Source organism: Nematostella vectensis, chromosome 3, assembly GCF_932526225.1.
Source record: "Nematostella vectensis chromosome 3, jaNemVect1.1, whole genome shotgun sequence".
NCBI classification, from domain to species: Eukaryota; Metazoa; Cnidaria; class Anthozoa; order Actiniaria; family Edwardsiidae; genus Nematostella; species Nematostella vectensis.
This window is the reverse complement of record NC_064036.1, coordinates 19,348,398-19,369,743: the sequence shown is the minus strand read 5'-3', so window position 1 is coordinate 19,369,743 and position 21,346 is coordinate 19,348,398. Positions and strand designations below refer to the sequence as shown.

At 39.6% G+C, this 21,346-nt stretch overlaps 3 protein-coding genes and 1 long non-coding RNA gene across 9 annotated transcripts; 2 read left to right on the top strand and 2 right to left on the bottom strand.

Annotated features, from left to right (window-relative positions):
• Positions 1-99: 99 nt before the first annotated feature.
• LOC5509033 (xyloside xylosyltransferase 1) lies at positions 100-3,158 on the top strand. The gene is made up of 3 exons (XM_001629499.3): positions 100-1,372; positions 1,698-1,819; positions 2,090-3,158. Exons 1-3 carry the CDS (start codon positions 638-640, stop codon positions 2,580-2,582), a joined length of 1,350 nt encoding a protein of 449 aa, XP_001629549.3. The 5' UTR covers positions 100-637; the 3' UTR covers positions 2,583-3,158.
• LOC116616066 (ankyrin repeat and protein kinase domain-containing protein 1) lies at positions 3,075-10,325 on the bottom strand. 3 transcript variants are annotated; one of them, XM_032377860.2, is made up of 7 exons: positions 10,005-10,325; positions 9,576-9,686; positions 7,059-7,182; positions 4,778-4,921; positions 4,275-4,519; positions 3,615-3,809; positions 3,075-3,493 (listed from the first exon to the last, which is right to left on the bottom strand). In XM_032377860.2, the coding sequence occupies exons 2-7, from the start codon at positions 9,682-9,684 to the stop codon at positions 3,339-3,341; spliced, it is 972 nt and encodes a 323-aa protein (XP_032233751.1). In that variant the 5' UTR covers positions 9,685-9,686; positions 10,005-10,325; the 3' UTR covers positions 3,075-3,338. The 3 variants fall into 3 exon arrangements, with proteins under 3 accessions (XP_032233751.1, XP_032233749.1, XP_032233750.1); XM_032377858.2 differs by having other exon boundaries at positions 9,504-9,686; positions 10,005-10,323; XM_032377859.2 differs by having other exon boundaries at positions 4,338-4,519; positions 9,504-9,686; positions 10,005-10,318.
• A 1,140-nt stretch (positions 10,326-11,465) lies between these two features.
• Positions 11,466-20,563, bottom strand: LOC5509008 (cellular tumor antigen p53). Of its 4 annotated transcripts, none has more exons than XM_032377883.2 (16): positions 20,308-20,563; positions 20,168-20,196; positions 19,027-19,097; positions 17,418-17,569; positions 17,126-17,174; positions 17,014-17,043; positions 16,849-16,918; positions 16,648-16,764; positions 16,235-16,345; positions 14,383-14,494; positions 13,986-14,110; positions 13,712-13,812; positions 13,334-13,413; positions 12,764-12,821; positions 11,917-11,966; positions 11,466-11,850 (listed from the first exon to the last, which is right to left on the bottom strand). In XM_032377883.2, the coding sequence occupies exons 1-16, from the start codon at positions 20,394-20,396 to the stop codon at positions 11,667-11,669; spliced, it is 1,428 nt and encodes a 475-aa protein (XP_032233774.2). In that variant the 5' UTR covers positions 20,397-20,563; the 3' UTR covers positions 11,466-11,666. The 4 variants fall into 4 exon arrangements, with proteins under 4 accessions (XP_032233774.2, XP_032233775.2, XP_032233776.2 ...); XM_032377884.2 differs by having other exon boundaries at positions 12,764-12,818; XM_032377887.2 differs by having other exon boundaries at positions 11,687-11,853; positions 11,921-11,966.
• On the top strand, positions 20,204-21,329 carry LOC116616076. Its single transcript, XR_004295178.2, has 2 exons — positions 20,204-20,384; positions 20,480-21,329. It is a non-coding gene; the product is annotated as an uncharacterized LOC116616076 (long non-coding RNA).
• Positions 21,330-21,346: the final 17 nt, after the last annotated feature.

The window sequence follows — 21,346 nt, the reverse complement described above, 5'->3', positions numbered from 1 at the left end:
AAGCGAGTGTGGTTTGAGAGTTGAATTTTGAAGATGAAAAGTGACTTTGATTTGAGAGTTGAATTTTGAAGATGAAAAGCGAGTGTGATTTGAGAGTTTAATTTTGAAGATAAAAAGCGAGTATGATTTGAGAGTTGTAATTTGGAGATGAAAAGCGATCTTGGTTTGTGAGTTGTAATTTGAAGTTAAAAAGCGAGGCAATTAGAGAAGTTGAAAAACGAAAGCGTTGATTGACTTGCGAGAGTGACTTGCTAGCTCAAAAGCGAAGGCGCAATTTTATGTTGACTAAAAAATAGAGCGATGTGGGAGTTTGTTTTTGTTTTCCAAGTTGTAGCCCGATATTGGAGAGCGATTTTAAAGTTAGAATTCGATAATAGACTTTAATTTGAAAGTTGGAGTTTGATAACAGATTGCAATTTTATAGTTGAAGTCGCAAAGTGAAATTCAAAACTAAACTTCACGCGTGACCGGCCTGGGCTTCCGTACGGTTGGTTGGGCACATTTTCCTTATCTCAACCAGAGATACTAAGCTATTGACTATTTGTAGGCGTCTAACAATAACCTTGGGCCGCCTGTGGTTCAGGCCACGTGTTGTATTGTTACGAACTTTTGATCAATATCAACAATATGGAACAACATGGCGTCTCTATCAACCTTCGTAGCTCGAGCGATGTATCGAAACCCTATCCGACCGATATGTGTAGGAGTTTTGATCGTTCTTATAATCGTCAGCTGGAGGTTTTTCTTAACACAGCCTGATTCTAGCGTAATAAGACGTTTCGATTTAGATACAAAAACTTTCCGAACTTCGAAATCACCTGCCGACGAAGAGAGGAAAAGACTTGTAAACATTCCATCTGAGCAAAGTGAGGATGATAACGAGGTGGAAGAACAAGGCGAAGCAGAAGATATTAAGAGTGAGGCAAAAAAGGAAGAGGTACTTAAAATACGTGAAAAAGTCAAAGAGGAAAACATGAAAGATTTAGAAGCTGATGTCGCAAATATGGATAGAGCTGAGCAAGAAATGGCTCCAGAACTCGGCTCAAAATCACCAACACAACAGAAGAAGGCAATGACTCAGTTTAAGCCGAAAAGCGATTATTTTAGAATCGGGGAATATAACATACTGATGACACTAGTTAAAGCTTATCATGGAAGCCCGCTGGCTGTCAGCACAGAGAAGTGTATCAAATCCATATGTAAACATTCTATTATACCGATCACATTTCACTTCATTGTCGACAAAAAAGGCACCGATGTTGTGAAAGGAATATTTATGCGTACGTCAGGGCACTGTACAAACCCTGATATTGTCTTTCATGATGCTGACAAACTTGCCGAGAGGCTGAAAGGAATTGTGCAAGTCTTACAGGTAAGGATTTGCAACCTTCTCCTGGGCCTCACTGGAGGTCTAGGGTTATTTGGGTTTTTGTTGGAATTTATCAGGAATAAAAAAATAAAAACCTCTCTGACCTCACTTCCAAAGCGCTATGTATGTGGGCCTTCCCACACGTCATCAGCGGCGTAGCCAGGATTTTTAACTGGAGGGGGCCCAAAATGCCCTTTCAAGGCATTTTCTCCTGCATTACAGATGTCTCATACAATAACTGTATTTTTTTTTTGGGGGGGGGGGGGATAAAGCTGGGCCACCCCCCTGCTCATAAGGTATAAAATAAATTATCTTTTACTTTTTTCAGAGGCCTTTCAGCTACAAAAAAGGTGCATACTACAGTGATCCAATATTTTTCCTATCTACCGCCTTACACAAAGTTTTTCCAGAAAATCTCACCAAAATTATAATGTTGGACTCAGACCTGAGGTAGGTAGGTTTTTATCTTGCAACATTTCAGTTTGTATAGAAAGTATTGAAAGTTGTAATGTACAAAGGGTCAGTTTTATGCCTTTAAACTGGAACCTTGTACTTAAAACATCACAGAGTTACTGTAAATGCCCCAAGAGCTAAGATTACTTCAGACTGCAGCAACTAAAAGACAGGATCTTGAAATCTTTACTTTAGACACCTGGGAATCGTTTTTCATGTTTAAAAGTTTACAAGCAAATAAAAATATGATTTTCTATATCCTTTCAGATTCAGGAATGATATCAAACTGCTTTTTCAACACTTTAAAAAGTTTGAGTCTTCAAATATCATGGGTCTAGCTAGAGAACAGCAGCCAGTCTACCGCCACATATTTGACACCTATCGGCACAACAACCCAGGCACAATGGTTGGTGAGCCACCGCCAAATGGCATCACTGGGTTTAACAGTGGAGTGGCTCTTCTACACCTGGAAAATATGCGGAGATCTAAGACCTATAATCAAATTATTTCCAGTGAAGCTGCCATTGACATGGCGAAGAAGTATAATTTCAAGGGTCACCTTGGTGATCAAGATTTCTACTCTCTTTTGAGTGTTGAGCATAAAGATTTATTCTACATCCTGCCTTGTGGATGGAACAGACAGTTATGTTCCTACTGGCGTGATAATGGCTATGCTAAAGTGTTTGACTTGTACTTTAATTGCAGTATGCCAGTTCATGTGTATCATGGCAATTGTAGAACTGCTATTCCTGAAGATTGAGGTCTATTCTGGCTATACCATGCTTAAACATTTTTTTAAGAGGTCTGTTATTTCAGTCAAGATATTTTATTACCTTTTTATTCATTAGGTCTTGAGCAAAAAAGATAACCAATAGTGATCATTTAAATGTCAGAAAAAAATGTTTTTGATTTGTACATACATTCTACATTCTTACAAAAAAAAATTAAGGTATCTTATTTATATCAAAATATTAACAACATTAGAGGAACTTAAAGTTCTAAGATTATTGCATTTTTAAAAAGTGCATCTGTTATTGTATTATATGACAACCTCTCGGGCCCAGAGGGTCACAGCTAAACGTAGCGTCTTGTATTCTCTCTGCTAATCTTTAGCTCACCTTGACTGTGACACCTTGGGTCTGTTAGGATTATTGTACTCACTGTATTGAGGATATTGTAGATATTATTAAATATATTATGGTGACAAGGAATGGCACGAGTGGGCAGGTTAAGGAGAAAACAAGAAACTCCATTTGGAACAATTTGTAAATATTTATTTTGATAAAATTGCACCCACAAAAATAAATATATTATATGTGGTGTAATAGTGGAAAAAGTGTTTGGTTGGTTTGATAGGTACAACTGGTGAATTGGTGTTTCTATTTAACACATATATATGGGTGTCAATAATGTGGATGGCAAACTTCGATGTTTTCAACACCTGGTATCTTTTCTTTTCAAGTAGTGCCAAAAAAGACCCCAAATACCAGATGCCTGATAACATTGAAACTAAGTATTACAATTTGTTGGAAGTTTCATCATCTACAATATTGAGGATGTATCGCTTGAGACATGTGGGTATATCTAATTCATTTACTAGATGGAGGTGGCTAGGAGAAAACACTTTCCTCAGTGTCCCTCTGCACATCTGCATCAAGCTTTTAGGTTGACCTAGAAACAGGAAATACCATTCCATTTTGAATGAATAAATATCTACTAAAAATTAGCACTAAATAACTAATTAAAAATTATTTATTATTATTAAAAATCACTAGATTATTAATTCTCTTACCATGAGCATGCCAGAGAAACTCTAATAGGCCCTGATAGCGCAGGAAGTGTTCAGGGTTGGTGTCATTTGAGTGTCTAAGCATCAGCGCTTCTAGTCCAAGTACCGGCGTACTGTCTGTGTTATCTGTAATGTCACAGCGTGCACCATACTCCACCAATAGGTGCGTTATAGGCTCTACCTCTTCACTCGTTACGACTGGGGAACAAGAGAATGGCATGCTTGTTGTTTGTTTGTTTGTTTTAAATAAGCCTACTCAGTCTAGCATACAAAAACTACACTTTTATGTTTTTACATACTGCACAGCTATATGGTATATGGTGGTAATATTTCATACTTGACTATGGCTCATATCCCAAGCAAAAGGGGGCAGATTGTAGTTCAGGATTGACCTACCACTACTTCCCTCCTCCAAGCCCCTATACCCCTACCTCTACTTGAAGATGCATTGGAAAAACAGTGTGTCTATTGGAAGTTTCTTTGAGGATTTGATTGATTGCGGATTCTAATATATTTTTTTGTCGGTTGAGGTTTCCGACACCCCTTCAGAAGTAAACTGGTGACAATTTGGCTTTAACTATCTCCCCATCAAAAACAACAGGAGAGGTACACATGTTCCCTGCTCCCTAACCCCATCCTCATACTACTGTACACTTAGCCTACCCAACTCCCTTAAAAAGGTGAAGCTCTGGTTTGCCCATGATGGGATGACAAAAGTCTTGTTACCCTCGTGCATTGGTGTTCGGCCATTGGCACACTGTGCGTTAGGATCCGCCCCTGCATCCAGTAAGTACTGCACACAGGCAATACTTTGTGCTTCACATGCTACATGGAGGGCGGTCTTGAAGTGAGCCTTGTCCGTCTGCTTCACATATGCATTATATTGCAGTAGAAGCTGCACCACATTGCTGAAAAAAGAGAGGTAAGGGTATTCATGTTTTGCCTAACTTTAATTGCATGGTAACCACAGTGAGCAAGTGTTAAAGCCTACACACTACTGCAGGTATGAAAAGTTGATATTTCGCTTGTTATTCGTTAAATAAATTCTTTGGCTTATTTGATGTGAAGCTTATTTGAACCATCCTTCCACCATGTCAATCAGTAACAAATTAATGTATTATCGCTATCATATCGCCTGAGTAATTAGTAGCTGTTCTAGTGTATACCTATGGGCCCTCTGTGCTGCGAGGAATAGCGGTGTCTGTCCCCAGGCCTCCTCCACATCCACAAATGCTCCATTTTTCAGGAGGATCTGGGCACAGGAAAGATGGCCAAAGTATGATGCCTGGTGCAGTGGGGTACTACCAAACCTGAAAAAAAAAAATGAAAAATAAGACAGTAAGGACTCACAAGAGTGGGGAACTGACCAACCTGAAAAACATAATAAGGACTTGGCAAATGGTTCACTTGTTATTTGAGCATTGAGTGCTTCTTATTAACACCCAAAACCCAGAATTCAAACTCTATACTTACACAGACTAAGAATTAAAGACATGACTGATTTTATTTATTAATATGTGATTTCACACATCATGCATGTCTTAATAAACAGACTTTGTTATTCTTTACTCTATTATCAGTAACTATGTGTCTATGTGTGTAACTATGTATTATCAGTAACTATGTGTGTTACTATGTATTATCAGTAACTATGTGTCTATGTGTGCAACTATGTATTATCAGTAACTAGGTGTGTAACTACTGTATGTATTATCAGTAACTATGTGTCTATGTGTGTAACTATGTATTATCAGTAACTATGTGTCTATGTGTGTAACTATGTATTATCAGTAACTATGTGTCTATGTGTGTAACTATGTATTATCAGTAACTATGTGTCTATGTGTAACTATGTATTATCAGTAACTATGTGTCTGTGTGTGTAACTATGTATTATCAGTAACTATGTGTCTATGTGTGTAACTATGTATTATCAGTAACTATGTGTCTATGTGTGTAACTATGTATTATCAGTAACTATGTGTCTGTGTGTAACTATGTATTATCAGTAACTAGGTGTGTAACTAATGTATGTATTATCAGTAACTATGTGTCTGTGTGTGTAGCTCTGTATTATCAGTAACTAGGTGTGTATTTAATGTATGTATTATCAGTAACTATGTGTCTATGTGTGTAACTATGTACTATCAGTAACTATGTGTCTATGTGTGTAGCTATGTATTATCAGTAACTAGGTGTGTAACTACTGTATGTACTATCAGTAACTATGTGTCTATGTGTGTAACTATGTATTATCAGTAACAAGGTGTGTATTTAATGTATGTATTATCAGTAACTATGTGTCTATGTGTGTAACTATGTATTATCAGTAACTAGGTGTCTATATGTGTAAAACTATGTATTATCAGTAACTATGTGTCTGTGTGTGTAGCTATGTATTATCAGTAACTAGGTGTCTATATGTGTGTAACTATGTATTATCAGTAACTATGTGTCTATGTGTGTAGCTATGTATTATCAGTAACTAGGTGTGTAACTACTGTATGTATTATCAGTAACTATGTGTCTATGTGTGTAACTATGTATTATCAGTAACTATGTGTCTATGTGTGTAACTATGTATTATCAGTAACTATTTGTCTATGTGTGTAACTATGTATTATCAGTAACTATGTGTCTATGTGTGTAGCTATGTATTATCAGTAACTAGGTGTGTAACTACTGTATGTATTATCAGTAACTATGTGTCTATGTGTGTAGCTCTGTATTATCAGTAACTAGGTGTGTAACTACTGTATGTATTATCAGTAACTATGTGTCTATGTGTGTAACTATGTATTATCAGTAACTATGTGTCTATGTGTGTAACTATGTATTATCAGTAACTATGTGTCTATGTGTGTAACTATGTATTATCAGTAACTATGTGTCTATGTGTGTAACTATGTATTATCAGTAACTATGTGTATCTTCCGTTAAGTTAGCAGGGTTCTATTGTAGAAAGTTTTGTTCAGGGATAGGGGGTAGGGTTTACCATAATTACTCAGGTATAATATGTACATGCTTTTTTTAATGCAAAAATGATCTCAAAATCAGGGTGCGCATGACTGTATATGTACATAAGTGCATGTCTTCGTGCCGCCACAGGAACAAAGCCTTGTTATGCAACAGCTGAACTATTCAATTTCACCATAACAACCATTCAAATTTCATGTCCTATTTTTATGTTAATTTTATACATAGATAGTATATAAGTGATGGTAGTAATATATTCTTAATAAATCTCCTGATGAGTGGGCAACCACGAAACAGGCTTGTAGGGATGAAACGGTAGTTCGCGTGTTTTTTTTCCTACAAACCAAGATATATCCCGCTCTACACCTATTGAGCACTATTATATGAACGCCTGCACTCACGCATTAAGTGCGTATATATATATGTATAAGTAAATACGGTAGTCATTCAATTTTTGTTTTTGTCCATCACCTTGAGGTACTATTGACGTCAGCTCCATAGTCAATCAAAATTTGGACACAGTTGCTGTTGCCATGGTACACAGCAAGGTGGAGAGGTGTTAGTCCATCCTTCTCTTTCACATCCACACTAGCACCTGACAAAGAGTATCAAAACTTTAAGTACATATAAACAAATGGCTCCAGCTTATTAATCACAGCTGACAAATAACAACTCACTCAGCTCTGGCCACAAATTATGACCTACAAAGTCCTACATGATTTTTTGTGACATTAAGTCCAACTTGCACTAAGAAATCAAGGGACCTTTTGAGTGGGCAAACTCATGCCAATCTAAACACCGAAATGGCAGTGGCTATCACACAAGAGAGCAACAAAAGATAAAATCTTTTAATAAATAAAAGCCAGGCCTTTTCGACATGAAACCAATACAGCTATGTATCTAAAAAATTACATGCAACAGAATAATTTAAAAAAGAGGATTTCAAATGTTCACTGTCTATTGAAGAGATTTAAAATTTCATTTTATGTTCCTGCAGCAGAGCAGTCAACACATTTTAAAATAAATTATGACCTACAATTTCCAAATTTACACTTTGTCTGTAATGTTACAACCTAAATAAATAGATCTAAGCATTTAACTTGAATATGGAAAACAAAATAGACTTTTCAAGGCCATTATCAAACTTAGTTTAAGACCTTTATAATGCCTTAAAAACATGAAAAACCATTTACAACATTTTAACCATTTACACAGGGGGGTGGAGGGTAGCAATCACAAATCATGGACCAGTTTTTTTTGCAATTTTAAGGATCACAGACTTTAGGTTACTGGGTGCCTTGAAGTGAAAATTTTATGAAAAAATACATTTTTGCATCTTTAAATTCAATACTACATTACCTTTATTCTAGCAGAGAAAATGGATTTTTTTTTTGGATTTTTATTATCTTCTCGTGATAAAAAGAAAAAAGGAATTTTGCTCAGTTACTGGAACCCGGTGTTTGGTACATCTGGGACCTTAGGATATAGTTAATTAATATACTCAGAAAGTTTTTACTCAGAAAGCGTGGAAATCTCAAATTCAGCTCCGTCTTGCGGAAATTTCTATCAGCATTCCGAAATATTCAACCGATGGATAAAATAAAAAAGGGAAGTCTGCATGGGGTCATCCCAAGCGTAAGAAACGAGGGGGAAGACTTTTATATAAAAGATACTTTTCTTGGCTTCTCTTTTCTTAGTTTGTCCCTACAACCTGCCTCCAGGTTATCAGTGAAGAATCCTCATCGTTTCCAAAATAGCAAAATCAAAACATTAAGACAAAATGTTTAGTTACGCTTTTAGGTTATCTAGTTAATGTCACAAAAATGCGATAAAACTTGCCCTATTTGCTACGGGTCTCAGCCATGCTTTCCTGGTTTTGCGTGAGCGTGGCTTTTCCTTGTCTTCCTCATCTGCGGGAATTCTTGCTTGTCAATTGTTATTCTCATGGCGAAATCCAAAGCCCACAATTGCTCGGTTTTTGCCTCTTATTGGTGGGTCTGTTTATCTAGAGCTGATGGTATGATCGTCTTGTTGACAGATAACTCAAGTAGGTGTTGCACTCTCTAAGAACTTTCAACCGAGTTTTTCTCGGCTTCGGATTCGCGTGCATTTCTGAACTTCAATACCCTAATGTGCGTAAAGTATAAGAGATATGACCACACAATTTGGCAAGTATTGCTGCACAATTTGGCAAGTATTTTATGTCCTTTGGTGTCATGTCACCTGGAAATTATTCAGTCCTCTAACTTTGACTCAAATTTGCATAGGAACAGAGAAAAATATCTCAAAACCGCACACGGTCTGGTAGGTGTGTATATTGTGATTGACATAAGCCATAAAAAGTAAAGATCTGCCATATAGTTTAGATACATTAGGGATTTTAAGGGATGCGATTGGCTGAAAACAAGCGCATGATTTAAACCCGTTGAAAAATAAACCATTACATAAAACTTTGAAACAAATAGAATTATCATATTTCTCCTTTATTAAGCTTTCCAATAACATATAATATGAGTATATTCGATTAAATATGACTTGCGTATCGACATTTTTTCAAGACACTTTGGATTTTTCAACGTCCCGCAGGCTTAAGGCACCCTGTAACCTTAAAAAATATTATATTTTGTATGATAATATAGACCAGTTGTTGCATTTTACGAATTTCAAGGTTTGAAATAACAATTCAGGCAGGAGAATTGTGTTCAATCATGGGTCACAAGGACATACAATTTTAAGAAATCACAGCAATGATTTCCTTTTTAACGAATCATGGAGCAAATTTGGGTCCAATCAGGGATCAGGGAAAAACCCCTTCACCTTCCTGTTTACGTGAACTGCACCAAAGATCTTCTATCTGGGCAAAGATCCCTCCTGTCATCTCTCATCCCATAACATGTAGACTTCCCAATCCCTTACCAGCCTCTATTAAGAGTTTCACACAGCCTGCCCTGCCCTTAGCAGCGGCAACGTGGAGTGCTGTTTGCTTACTCTCGGGATCTCGCAGGTTTGGGGAAATTCTCCTGTCGTGTAGGGCCCACTTCAGGTCTTCTTCCCGCCCCTCTCTGGATGTGAAGAAAAGGGTGTACCGCTGGCCCATGCCTCCAATACAAACAACAAGCGGTTAAGAAAAACTTGCCTTTAGTATCTTTAAGGAAATTAGGCAAATCAAAGTAGTTATCTAAGCTTATGATATGATATGGTGATATGAGTGCACTGTAGCTCTACCGACTAATGTCAATGAATATGCGAAAATAAGAAAAAAAAAATGATTCATCCCAATTTAAATAATATCATCTTATCTTTGCATAGAAAGGTCCCTTTGCATAAAAGGCTTGTTTCAGCATGATGATTAGGATCTTTTCATTCACTACGAATGCAAAATTATCAGGCATTTCTTATTTTTCCTCTATCGCTCACCTCAATTTTTTTTGGTTAAATTCCTGTTTACCGCAGAGTCATCGATAGAACTCTATCCTCTGATAACCCTACTGCTTTCGGATCCCTAAAAATATCTAGGAAGGTGGGTAAGACGTTCGCTTCGGAAGGTATACAAAGCTGTTGTTTCGTTAAAAGTCCGCCATGTTTGTTTTGTTGAAAGCAAAGATTCTCGCCCCAGGCTCATAGAGCCGCGTTTTACACAGGCCACGAGATGCCTGCGGAGGAAGCTATGTAGACAGTCGTTTGACAAAAGGTTGTCTTCGACCAGCTTTCCGACTACGCGACAAGTCCGCATGTAAGCATGAGTAAAAGGCACTGAAGCGCCTAGCTGCATATATTAGCCAACGCATAACTTCAGTCTTACAGTCTTACCGTATATGCGGTGGCTAATATATACAGCTAGGCGCTTCAGTGATTTTTACCCATGCTTACATGCGGGCTTGTCGCGTAGTCGCGAAGCCGGCTGAGGACAACCTTTTGTCAATCGACTGTATGTTTATCTTACTCCCTTGGTGCCAGAGGTTACACCATCGGCAAATATCCATAAATGTGTGTTGTGTTTAATATGTTTTTCGGCCCACCCTTCAAATATTCAAATAGGGGTGTTGTGTGTTATGTGTTTCGGCCAACCCTTCAAATATTCAAATAGGGGTGTTTGTGTGTTTTGTTTTTCGGCCCACCCTTCAAAAATTCAAATAAGGGTGTTGTGTGTTATGTTTTTCGGCCCACCCCTCAAATATTCAAATAGGGGTGTTTGTGTGTTATGTTTTTCGGCCCACCCGTCAAATATTCAAATAGGGGTGTTTGTGTGTTATGTTTTTCGGCCCACCCGTCAAATATTCAAATAGGGGTGTTGTGTGTTATGTTTTTCGGCCCACGGTTCAAATATTCAAATAGGGGTGTTGTGTCAGGAGCTCATAAGTAGGGGCGATAAACTTTCCCATATTCTAGTATCCTGCGTAAAGCGTTTCTCTGGGGTTTCAGTGCAAATAGAAGAGCTAGCGAAAAGTATGGCCCCTCGGAGAATGAAGAGAGCGGGGGTTTTCTTTCGCCTCTCTGGTCATCCTTCGTCCCTTTTCTTCGCGAGGTTAAAGTTATGCTGAGTACAAGACATCTTCCCGGTTAGCCGCTCGAAATCTCCTCAAAGGGCTAAGCCCCCCCCCCCCCCCCCTAATAAAATAGAAGGAATTTTTCACAGGTTCAGCATTAGATTTTAATGGCTTAATCCTAGATATCGAGCACTTCGAGCACGTCACTCCTCTGTGAGATGGCTATAGTGACGCTAGCGGCTTCATCATGATTGGTTGAGAGCTCTCTTAGCGGGACAGCCACTCTTACATACAATAGGGGGACTGGGACCCTGCCGCGGCTTATGGCTGGCTCACGACCTGAATAATACGCCCCCAATTAAACACAAGAAGACATCAAAGACACTTTTCCTTAGTTTGACGTATAGCTTTCATTCTCCTAATTATCAAGTAAATACTAAGACTGCGTAAAAATGAAGAAAAGTAAGTCTCTACACAGGACTCTAGCGTGACTCGGCGAAATGTATAGCAGCTTATGTAAGGGGAACTCTGACAAAAGTCTTCATGACGTATGGCGTGATAGCCCCCCATATGAGGGGGTCCAATCTCAGTCTTACACGACGTACACGGTTTCTATGGTGATACGGCGGAATGTATAGCAGCCCATATAAGGAGGGTTCTGGCTTGTGTCATCTGACTGGAAGGGCTGCATTTGGTACCAGGGAGGGGCCGTTGAACTTGAAAGGTCTTCATTTTGTTGCTGGCCGTTGGGGATCGATGAGGATTGTGGGATGGGGCTGAATAAAAATATCCTTTTATTAAATGCATGCTCAGTTTTCAATTTACTCTTTATCAGTACTAACCGTGGAACTGGAGTAGAGCTCTCCCCGTTGTTGTAAAATGAGAAATGCGGCTGAAAGAGTTAAACAGTGGATTAAGCACACACAGACAACAGTTTGAGAATAGACTAGAAAGTTTTACCAGTAAGGGTAATTGTCAGAAGTGTAAACCTATATGTAGATATCATTGCAAGTTATTTCAGAAATAAAATAAATAATTAGTATCTTTATCGATATAGCAACCCCCAAGACTATGCATCATATAGATTTGGTGACTTTTTGAACAAGCTGACACTCAAACAAAAAAGCGTCATCTAGCGTCTTACCTCAATCAATGCCCATTTGGGTATATCAAAGACCTGCCAAGTTGCTGAGATATCTTAATTGTTTTTGAGTATTTGACTAAAAACTGTCAAACCTCCTTAAATAAGTGATAATTTACACTAATTAAATTTGAGAGTGATACAATTACATAAGGCATTAGCATTTAATTCAGACATATCAAATGCCGGAATTGTCGAAATTTCTATTTTTCTTTCATCGCAAAAGTATTACCCTTCTTTCCTGTAGAGGTCCACAAAGATCACAGGGTCCCCAACCATAATATAGAGCACATGATGTCGCAAACTTTAGATTTCCTTCTTTTTCGAATGTGATATACAAGCAATCAAGTTATGTTTTCGCAACAACTACACGGCTGTTTTCTAGTTCGGAAAATGGCAAACGCGAAAAAAAACCCTATAAGATTTTAACGACTTGATACAGATACTAGAAAAGCCAAATGTTAGATCTACTCCCTTTTTGGGAGCTTTTGGATAAAGCTTTTGTGCCATTCATAAAAAAAATCAAGGACGTGAGAGAGTAGCCTTACCTGGTCTGACAACTCAAAAAACTCTGGCATGTCGCAAGCTTCGCTAGGAATATCACTTCTGTACACAAAAAAAAATGGCAATTAGGATGAGCTTGTCATTAAATCGAGTTGTCAGCCGTGTATATGCTGGCCCGTATCCAGGGGGGTACGTTCGCACCCCCCACACCGGCGGAAAGTCCATTCCCGGTTCGCAATAGACGTGCGAATTAGATTAAAAAAGCATTCTAGATCACTCTGGTATGTCATAAATCTATGAGTCAATTTTTTTTGTAGCCAAATCCGATAATAAACTATACTTCAATGAATAAAAAATCCCTTCGTCTGTTTTTGTTTTTTGGTGGTTGATCAGATTTTTATCAGTAAACTCAAGTACCCTACATCCCACTCCGCGGAAAATTTTTCGGGTTTCGCACCCCCAAGGAAAAATCCTGGGTACGGGCCTGATTTATAAATAAATTTTCCTTCAAAGTACAGAAGGCTTTAAAGCCAGATCTTAACCAATACCATACCTAGGTGTCTTATTTGGAGAAATACCAACCAGTTACTAAAATGTTTCTAATGTTTACTTACATTTTTGACCTCATGTTGGCGAAGAATTCGAGTGCAAAAGCGATTTTCCGCAAGATGAGGTAATTGACGTAACCACAAACCTATAGTAATAACGCAAATAGAAGACGGAGTTTGTCACAACTAAAGCATTCGTAAGCATTTTATTACTCAAACTCCAGACAAACTATTTTCTCCCTCTATTGTCTGGATTGGAATATTGTAAACGATATATGTTATCAGCCTCTTTCGCAGGTAATTCTTATAAGCGAATAGAAGATCCATGGACGCGGGAGCACTGTGGTGAGCAAACGTGACAAATTGTGGGGTGGGGGGGTTCGAGTGGCGGATCCGAAAGCGTTTCCTTCGAAGGAGGCTTACGTGAAAAGAAGAGCGCCTTACCTTAAGATTATACACGGTATTGTCCTCAGCACCTCGCGAGGGACTAGGGCTGAGCTCGTTGTTAGAGAAAGGAGAAACGCAAGTTGAGCTCGAAACGTCACCTGGGAAAAAAAAATGTACCTGATGACATTAAATTATTATTAGCTTTGTGAAAGACAGGTCTTCAATATATCATTACAATGTACATCCGAAGATATCGCATTATCATATTATTTTTGGTGAAGGACGAAAAAATAAGAATGATTTAAATACTTTATGTGATTTAGACTCAAACCTGATATTTTGCGTTTTTTTCTCCCGGGTCTGCTGACAGCTTCGTTGTCTTGTTTTGAATCCCGACCTGGGCATGCGCAGACACGAGTCTCTATGGAACAACGCCCCAGCAGCTCACAGCCACCGCTAGAAAGAATAACATCACGTGACTCTAAACAGCGCCACACATCCAATAGAACAACACGTCCATCATCACGTGACTCTAAACAGCGTCACACATCCACTAGAAAGACAAGTATTATCACGTGACTCTAAACAGCGCCACACATCCACTAGAAAGACAATTATTATCACGTGACTCTAAACAGCGCCACACAACCACTAGAAAGACACACATGAAACCCACAAACTAGACAAGCCCTGTTTGGCATCACGAACCTGTATTTTGTGTCGCTTACCCTGTTTCCAAAGTGAACACTATCTGTATTGCACGCCTGTTGAGTCCACCACACGAGTTGTTGCACACAAACGAGAACAGCTCGTGTACTATTATTTCCTCGCTAATAGACCCTGTGAGAATAAACAGAAACATCATCAAATCATGTCAAATTCTGCGGTCTCTTGTTCCTCTGATTTGCTCTTAAATTATAAATTCATTTACACATATCGTGGTTACGGTGAAGGTGAAAGTGATGATAATTGTGGTGGAAGCGCTATTGATAGTTATGATGATTATAGTGGTGGATAGGCGCTGGCGATGCTGTTGATGGTGACGGTGGTGGCGGTGATGGTAGGGTTTATAGTGCTGATCACGGTAACGCCGGTGGTGGCGGTGATGGTAGGGTTTATAGTGCTGATTACGGTAACGCCGGTGGTGCCGGTGATGGTAATGTTTATAGTGCTGATCACGGTAACGCCGGTGATGGTAGTGTTTATAGTGCTGATCACGGTAACGCCGGTGATGGCGGTGATGGTAGGGTTTATAGTGCTGATCACGGTAACGCCGGTGGTGCCGGTGATGGTAGTGTTTATAGTGCTGATCACGGTAACGCCGGTGGTGGCGGTATGGTAGTGTTTATAGTGCTGATCACGGTAACGCCGGTGGTGGCGGTATGGTAGTGTTTAGAGTGCTGATCACGGTAACGCCGGTGATGGCGGTGATGGTAGGGTTTATAGTGCTGATCACGGTAACGCCGGTGGTGCCGGTGATGGTAGTGTTTATAGTGCTGATTACGGTAACGCCGGTGATGGCGGTGATGGTAGTGTTTATAGTGCTGATCACGGTAACGCCGGTGGTGCCGGTGATGGTAGTGTTTATAGTGCTGATTACGGTAACGCCGGTGGTGGCGGTATGGTAGTGTTTATAGTGCTGATCACGGTAACGCCGGTGATGGCGGTGATGGTAGGGTTTATAGTGCTGATCACGGTAACGCCGGTGGTGCCGGTGATGGTAGTGTTTATAGTGCTGATCACGGTAACGCCGGTGGTGGCGGTATGGTAGGGTTTATAGTGCTGATTACGGTAACGCCGGTGGTGGCGGTGATGGTAGGGTTTATAGTGCTGATCACGGTAACGCCGGTGATGGTAGGGTTTATAGTGCTGATCACGGTAACGCCGGTGGTGCCGGTGATGGTAGTGTTTATAGTGCTGATTACGGTAACGCCGGTGGTGGCGGTATGGTAGTGTTTAGAGTGCTGATTACGGTAACGCCGGTGGTGCCGGTGATGGTAGTGTTTATAGTGCTGATCACGGTAACGCCGGTGGTGGCGGTATGGTAGTGTTTATAGTGCTGATCGCGGTAACGCCGGTGGTGGCGGTATGGTAGTGTTTATAGTGCTGATCACGGTAACGCCGGTGATGGCGGTGATGGTAGGGTTTATAGTGCTGATCACGGTAACGCCGGTGGTGCCGGTGATGGTAGTGTTTATAGTGCTGATTACGGTAACGCCGGTGATGGCGGTGATGGTAGGGTTTATAGTGCTGATCACGGTAACGCCGGTGGTGCCGGTGATGGTAGTGTTTATAGTGCTGATTACGGTAACGCCGGTGGTGGCGGTATGGTAGTGTTTATAGTGCTGATCACGGTAACGCCGGTGATGGCGGTGATGGTAGGGTTTATAGTGCTGATCACGGTAACGCCGGTGGTGCCGGTGATGGTAGTGTTTATAGTGCTGATCACGGTAACGCCGGTGGTGGCGGTATGGTAGTGTTTATAGTGCTGATCACGGTAACGCCGGTGGTGGCGGTATGGTAGTGTTTAGAGTGCTGATCACGGTAACGCCGGTGTTGATTATGATGACTAGTACCCACCTTGAGTTACGTGGAATGGTATCTTGACGGAGAGCCTCCCAGACTGTGCGCATCGCTCGTATTCAGCGCGAGGGTTATCTGACCGAATAAAATGCGCCATTGCCGGATGATCTACAAAACATAACGGATAATAAAGACAATAAATCCGCAAATTGTTCTCAAGTTGTTGGATCATAGTGGTTTTTCCAGCAGTACAATTTCAAACATATCAATGACGAAAATAAAGGCAAAAACTTCGCCCTTGTTTTTTTTTTCGTGACATATTCATTAACAATATGTTTCCCTACTTACTACTTGCTCTTGTAGGTCTGCCTCAAAGAAGTGTTGCATACCTCTTTAGGTGCCTTATAGTCAAAGTGTAAGTGTTGCCTATATCTGTTGGTTTGGTCTAGTAAAGTATTAGTTTTGAGTACCTCTGTTGCTTTGCTCGAGTAAAGTGTGGTTTGGACAACAGCGCACGACGTCTTTCGCGTGCTCGGGTAGCTTGAAGATGGGAATTGCCCTGATGAATGTTCCTGGAGGTACACATCCTGAGACATGTAGCAAGAGAGCATTACTAGACTGATCGTCAGGTTAAGATCGCCATATGCAGGCAGAGAGTTCAAATACTTTACCTGTGACGGAAAACTTCATAGGACATGGCGTCTGCGGTTTGATGTACAGCTTGTTTTGTGATGTCGAATACTGCAGCAAAAACCTCGTTAGATTATCATAGAAAATCGTACGTTTTGTACAAAATGCCAGTAACTGACCAACAAGTACAAGCACGATTTACTTACAATCCAATCTGGGTTTGCCACCTTCTTGGGCTAAAATATATATCAAAATGATAAATAAATTGGATAAATAAATAGATAAAATAAATAGAGTGCTTCACATGCAATACGTTACCTGAGTCTCCAGCGTAAGCTTGAAGCTATACTCTCCTGGGACCTCATCACTGCGAAATTAATACCAAGCATTTGTAGCATTTAAATATACATATAATACATACTTAGTATCGATGACATTTCCCCCCCTTTTCCTTCGCTAATCCCCCTGCCCTTCGCGATGCACAAACCATCGGCTAATTCAGAGGGAGTAACTAAGATACTCCATACTAGTCCAATACTCTGACCAATGTATGAATGGCATTGTTCCATTCCATAGGTCGTGTATTGGACAACCTTCGTGTGGGGGTTACCTGCTCGGTGCTATCACGTGGTGTGGGGAAAGGGAAGAAGTAGCCATGAGAGAGCAGCGCAGAGAATTGGGCAGACTGGGGCTGCCTGGACTTAGCGGGTACTCATCGTTGTCAATTATTCCTGGAAATGCTGGGCTGTAATCACCTCCAGCCTGTCAATCATAATCATTTACCATTAGTAACCGTCAATACAATTTGGTACATTTTATCTAAATCCACAACATTTCCTATGGTCTTCCTGCATGTGTGGATAGAATTTGCAAAAGTAGTAATGTTTTTACTCGGGAGATTCTACAGAACTCGAGGAAGAAAATGAAGAAGAAGAGCTTTTTTTTTTAAACAAACCATTCAAGACAACACAGGAACAACAAACAGAAAAATAAATTAAACAAATTGGGAAAGATAGTCTTTTTGCGCGTTCTTTTACTGCTTCATAATGTGCAATATGTCATTGACTCACTATTCTTATTATAATCTAGCTAATAAAATAGAAACTGAGTTTTTGTCTTTTCCTGAAACTCCGTTGCCTTTAAGGACGGTGCTCCGCCGTTGCCGCGCTTTAGCTCCACCTGACATGATTTTGTCCTCTTTTCCCTTTATTTCGCTCGCATAATGTTTATAAGAATATTGCGAACTCTTGCCAACCTCAAAGCTGCTCTCTTACTCCAGTCAAACCATTTTTGTTTTAACGAAATAACATCGTTAACCATGAAATGCTCTGAAGGCTTTTGATTTGCGAAAACTAATTTTCCCCCTCTTTATATGATTTCGCTCTTTCGCTTTGCTAATAATTTCTTACATACAAGCCGTTTTTTTGTTAGCTAACTGTATCAAATTTTCAAGTTTTAAAGTTTAATTTACTAAAATGCAATAAAGTCAAGATAAAGCACGTGGTGCAATACGGAACTGTTTGTTTCGCCATCACCCCTCACCCCCACTGAGCCGTAAGTCATCATGCCCATTAGGCAATGATTAGAAATGTCGCCAAGCAATCTCGACTAACGGAATAGAAACGATAGAAATTTGAGAATATGATATTTTCATTAGTGTTTGAAAGTTTGACTTTTTTGAAGAAATTAAGTAAACTTTTGGAAAAGTTTCTATAAATGATACTTGAATTAAAACGTTGGTAAAAAAAGGCTCTTTGATGTATTTGTCGCTGCCCAAGTTGACTCAAGTATCAAGCCTAATGACAGGCAATGACTTCAGGTCTGACATTTGTTTGTCCATTACTCAATTACTCGGCGATTTCCACTCTAACGCCATTTCTAAACGCAAATAGAGTCATTTGGGCTCACGAAATAGTAGAGGAACTTAATCGTGTGGCAACAAATGGTTATTTTCCTATAGAAGATACTACATCTTTGTCAAAATAAGGAGAGCACGACTCAGTTATTTTTTGCACATTCATCTTATTGCATATTTTATTCCTGTAAGAAAGCTAAAAACAAAACACCAGTTTTTCACCATCACTCCAAATGACTAGCGAAATCATACTTTTGTTAACTGCAGTCCAAAGCGTTCACCTTTGAAAGTTTACAAGGAAAATGGGCAACGGGTAGTTAAGAGAATGTTTCGTAAAATTTTACACATTTGTAAGCTCACGGACCTGGAAGGCATCGTGTGGTATTATGTGCTCTGGGCTGCTGCTGTCTATCAGATCCCCGCCGCTAGACACCGCTGAAACAGAGCAATTAAAACACCTGTTACGCACTTATAGGATAATATGATAAAATCTATAATATCTAAAGCGACGCGCAGGTATTCTATTCTCTACAGTCACCCTTGACTGGAATCGATTTGATTAGACTGATAATGATAACTTGTTGATCCTTGGTCTGTTCACAGGCTATGGTTATAGTGAGGTGGAGACGGCTTCGTGCGTCTATTCTTGGCAGACACGATTACAACTAAAAGTGCAGTGCTACTTGGACGCCGAGGCAAACCTCCCAACAACAATAGGTGGCACCCTTCAGATCATGACTTAAACATTCAAGTCGAGGGCCAACTTAACTGACGGTTTCCATATTGTTGAGACGGATAAAGACACTTCTCTATACGGTCTTTCAACTAAAGCATTAGTAATGAACTTAAACTCAGCACCTTAAATCAACTTAAAACCGCTGTCTAACTTTAAAACGCTATCTAATTAAAGCATCAAGTTACTTATCCATTGAGGAGGTTTTTCCTTGTTTTTTTTCTTTTCCATCATGTCCATATCATGTCCATTTAATTTATATCATGGGGCTGGATTCTTATTTTAACTATTGTGCTTAATCATGCATCTCTATCCTTTTTCTCTACAAGTCATGGCCCTAAAAAGATCCTGGGATGTTTTAAAGAATTTGATAAGTTTTATGAGATAACGAGTTTGTGTCATTGGGTGTGTCTTTTACTGAAAGGAGCTTGGTCAATTCAATGCTTGTTCTAACCTTAGTGTCTGCGTGAGTAACTAACTTTACGTTCTGCTAAAGATGATAAACTTCTTATAAACAGGGAGCCATAGAAATCACTTAAATAGTGTTGAGTAATTTACCATGCTGACTAGAGGTATGTATCCACACGTTCTAACTCCTCGTCAGATGCAATTCGAGTTTCTCTACGAGAATGGTTTCCGTGCTGGTGTTTAGTCGGGTGCTCCCGCGCCCTTGCGTTTTTTTGCGAGTATGTCTGGCCGCGGTCCATGGTCGCATATTTTTTCCGCGGTTAAGTGTGATAGTGTACTCTACAATAAAATCTCAAGGAAATACCTGAATACTCCAGCTTGACCCGATCATCCCTGTAGAAAATTACGTAGAATCATTTAAAACGCGTTTTGACACGATATGTGTAGTTGGTTTTACCGCTCTGCTACTTTAATTGCAAATGCACTCCCGGGAAACTCACTTACCCTTGGAAAATATCATCGGGAAATATCTCAGTGACAGGTTGAGTAGAGTAGCTCTCTCCGATGCTCCATTTTGCAGGGTGAGCTGCCATCTTGTCTGGGCTGTTCTGCTAAGTCGTACAGCGCAGGAATCTTCTCCCTTAAGCCTTATCTACCTATTTACTTCCTATTTCAGAAAGACAAACATTCCCAAGACAATAGCTTCCACCTAGGTCTCCATGGTGAGCAAAATTATGGAATGGCCTTCTCAACATTCATTATCTTATTCTAGAAAAAGATCAAGAGCAGCACTTGAATGGGTGTGCAATTGTACACCTGTCAAATGCCTGTCAGCAGTGCAACGTGTTACTTGTTCGTCTGAAGCCAAGGGTCGCACAGCTGCACGTCTTTTGGCAGCCGTTGCCAACCGCCTGGTCAGACATCAGGCGAAGAAATTTAACATCAGACCACAGAATCTAAATGATACAGAAAAGCTATAATGTTATTTAGCGATAGTGGCAAAGCCTATTCTATGGGACAGTCAGCCTCAAATGGATTTCGCACTCCTTAAATGAATGCTTCCGGAAAAATAAATCAACTTGTTGATATGACTCGGTTTAGGCAATGCGCACTATTAATTGCTTTGTGCCTTCAAGGCTATCAAAGTTAAAAGAAAACAATTTATTGTTCATTAGTTTAATATTAACATAGCTTTGTGTTAACCAGATGGAAATATTTTCCGGTTGAAACTATTTTCTTCCGGTTCTGGAAGACATCCTACTGTCAAAGTGTTCAAAGCACATCGAAGGATAAAATTTAATACTGTCGTTTGTGTGCAGTTTATTAACCTACAGGTTTCTAACAGGTACTTAGGTCCTGAAGAAAACAAAGAAAACCCGAAAATACTGTAGATGACTAATTTTAGGTCAATTTATACATTCATTTTCTCGGCAATGTCTAGAAACTAATATATGCAAGAACAAAAAATATATCCATAATTACTCTAAAGAAATCAAGTATAAAATAAAGGTTTGAGTTTTGTAAAACTTCAAAAATCTATTAG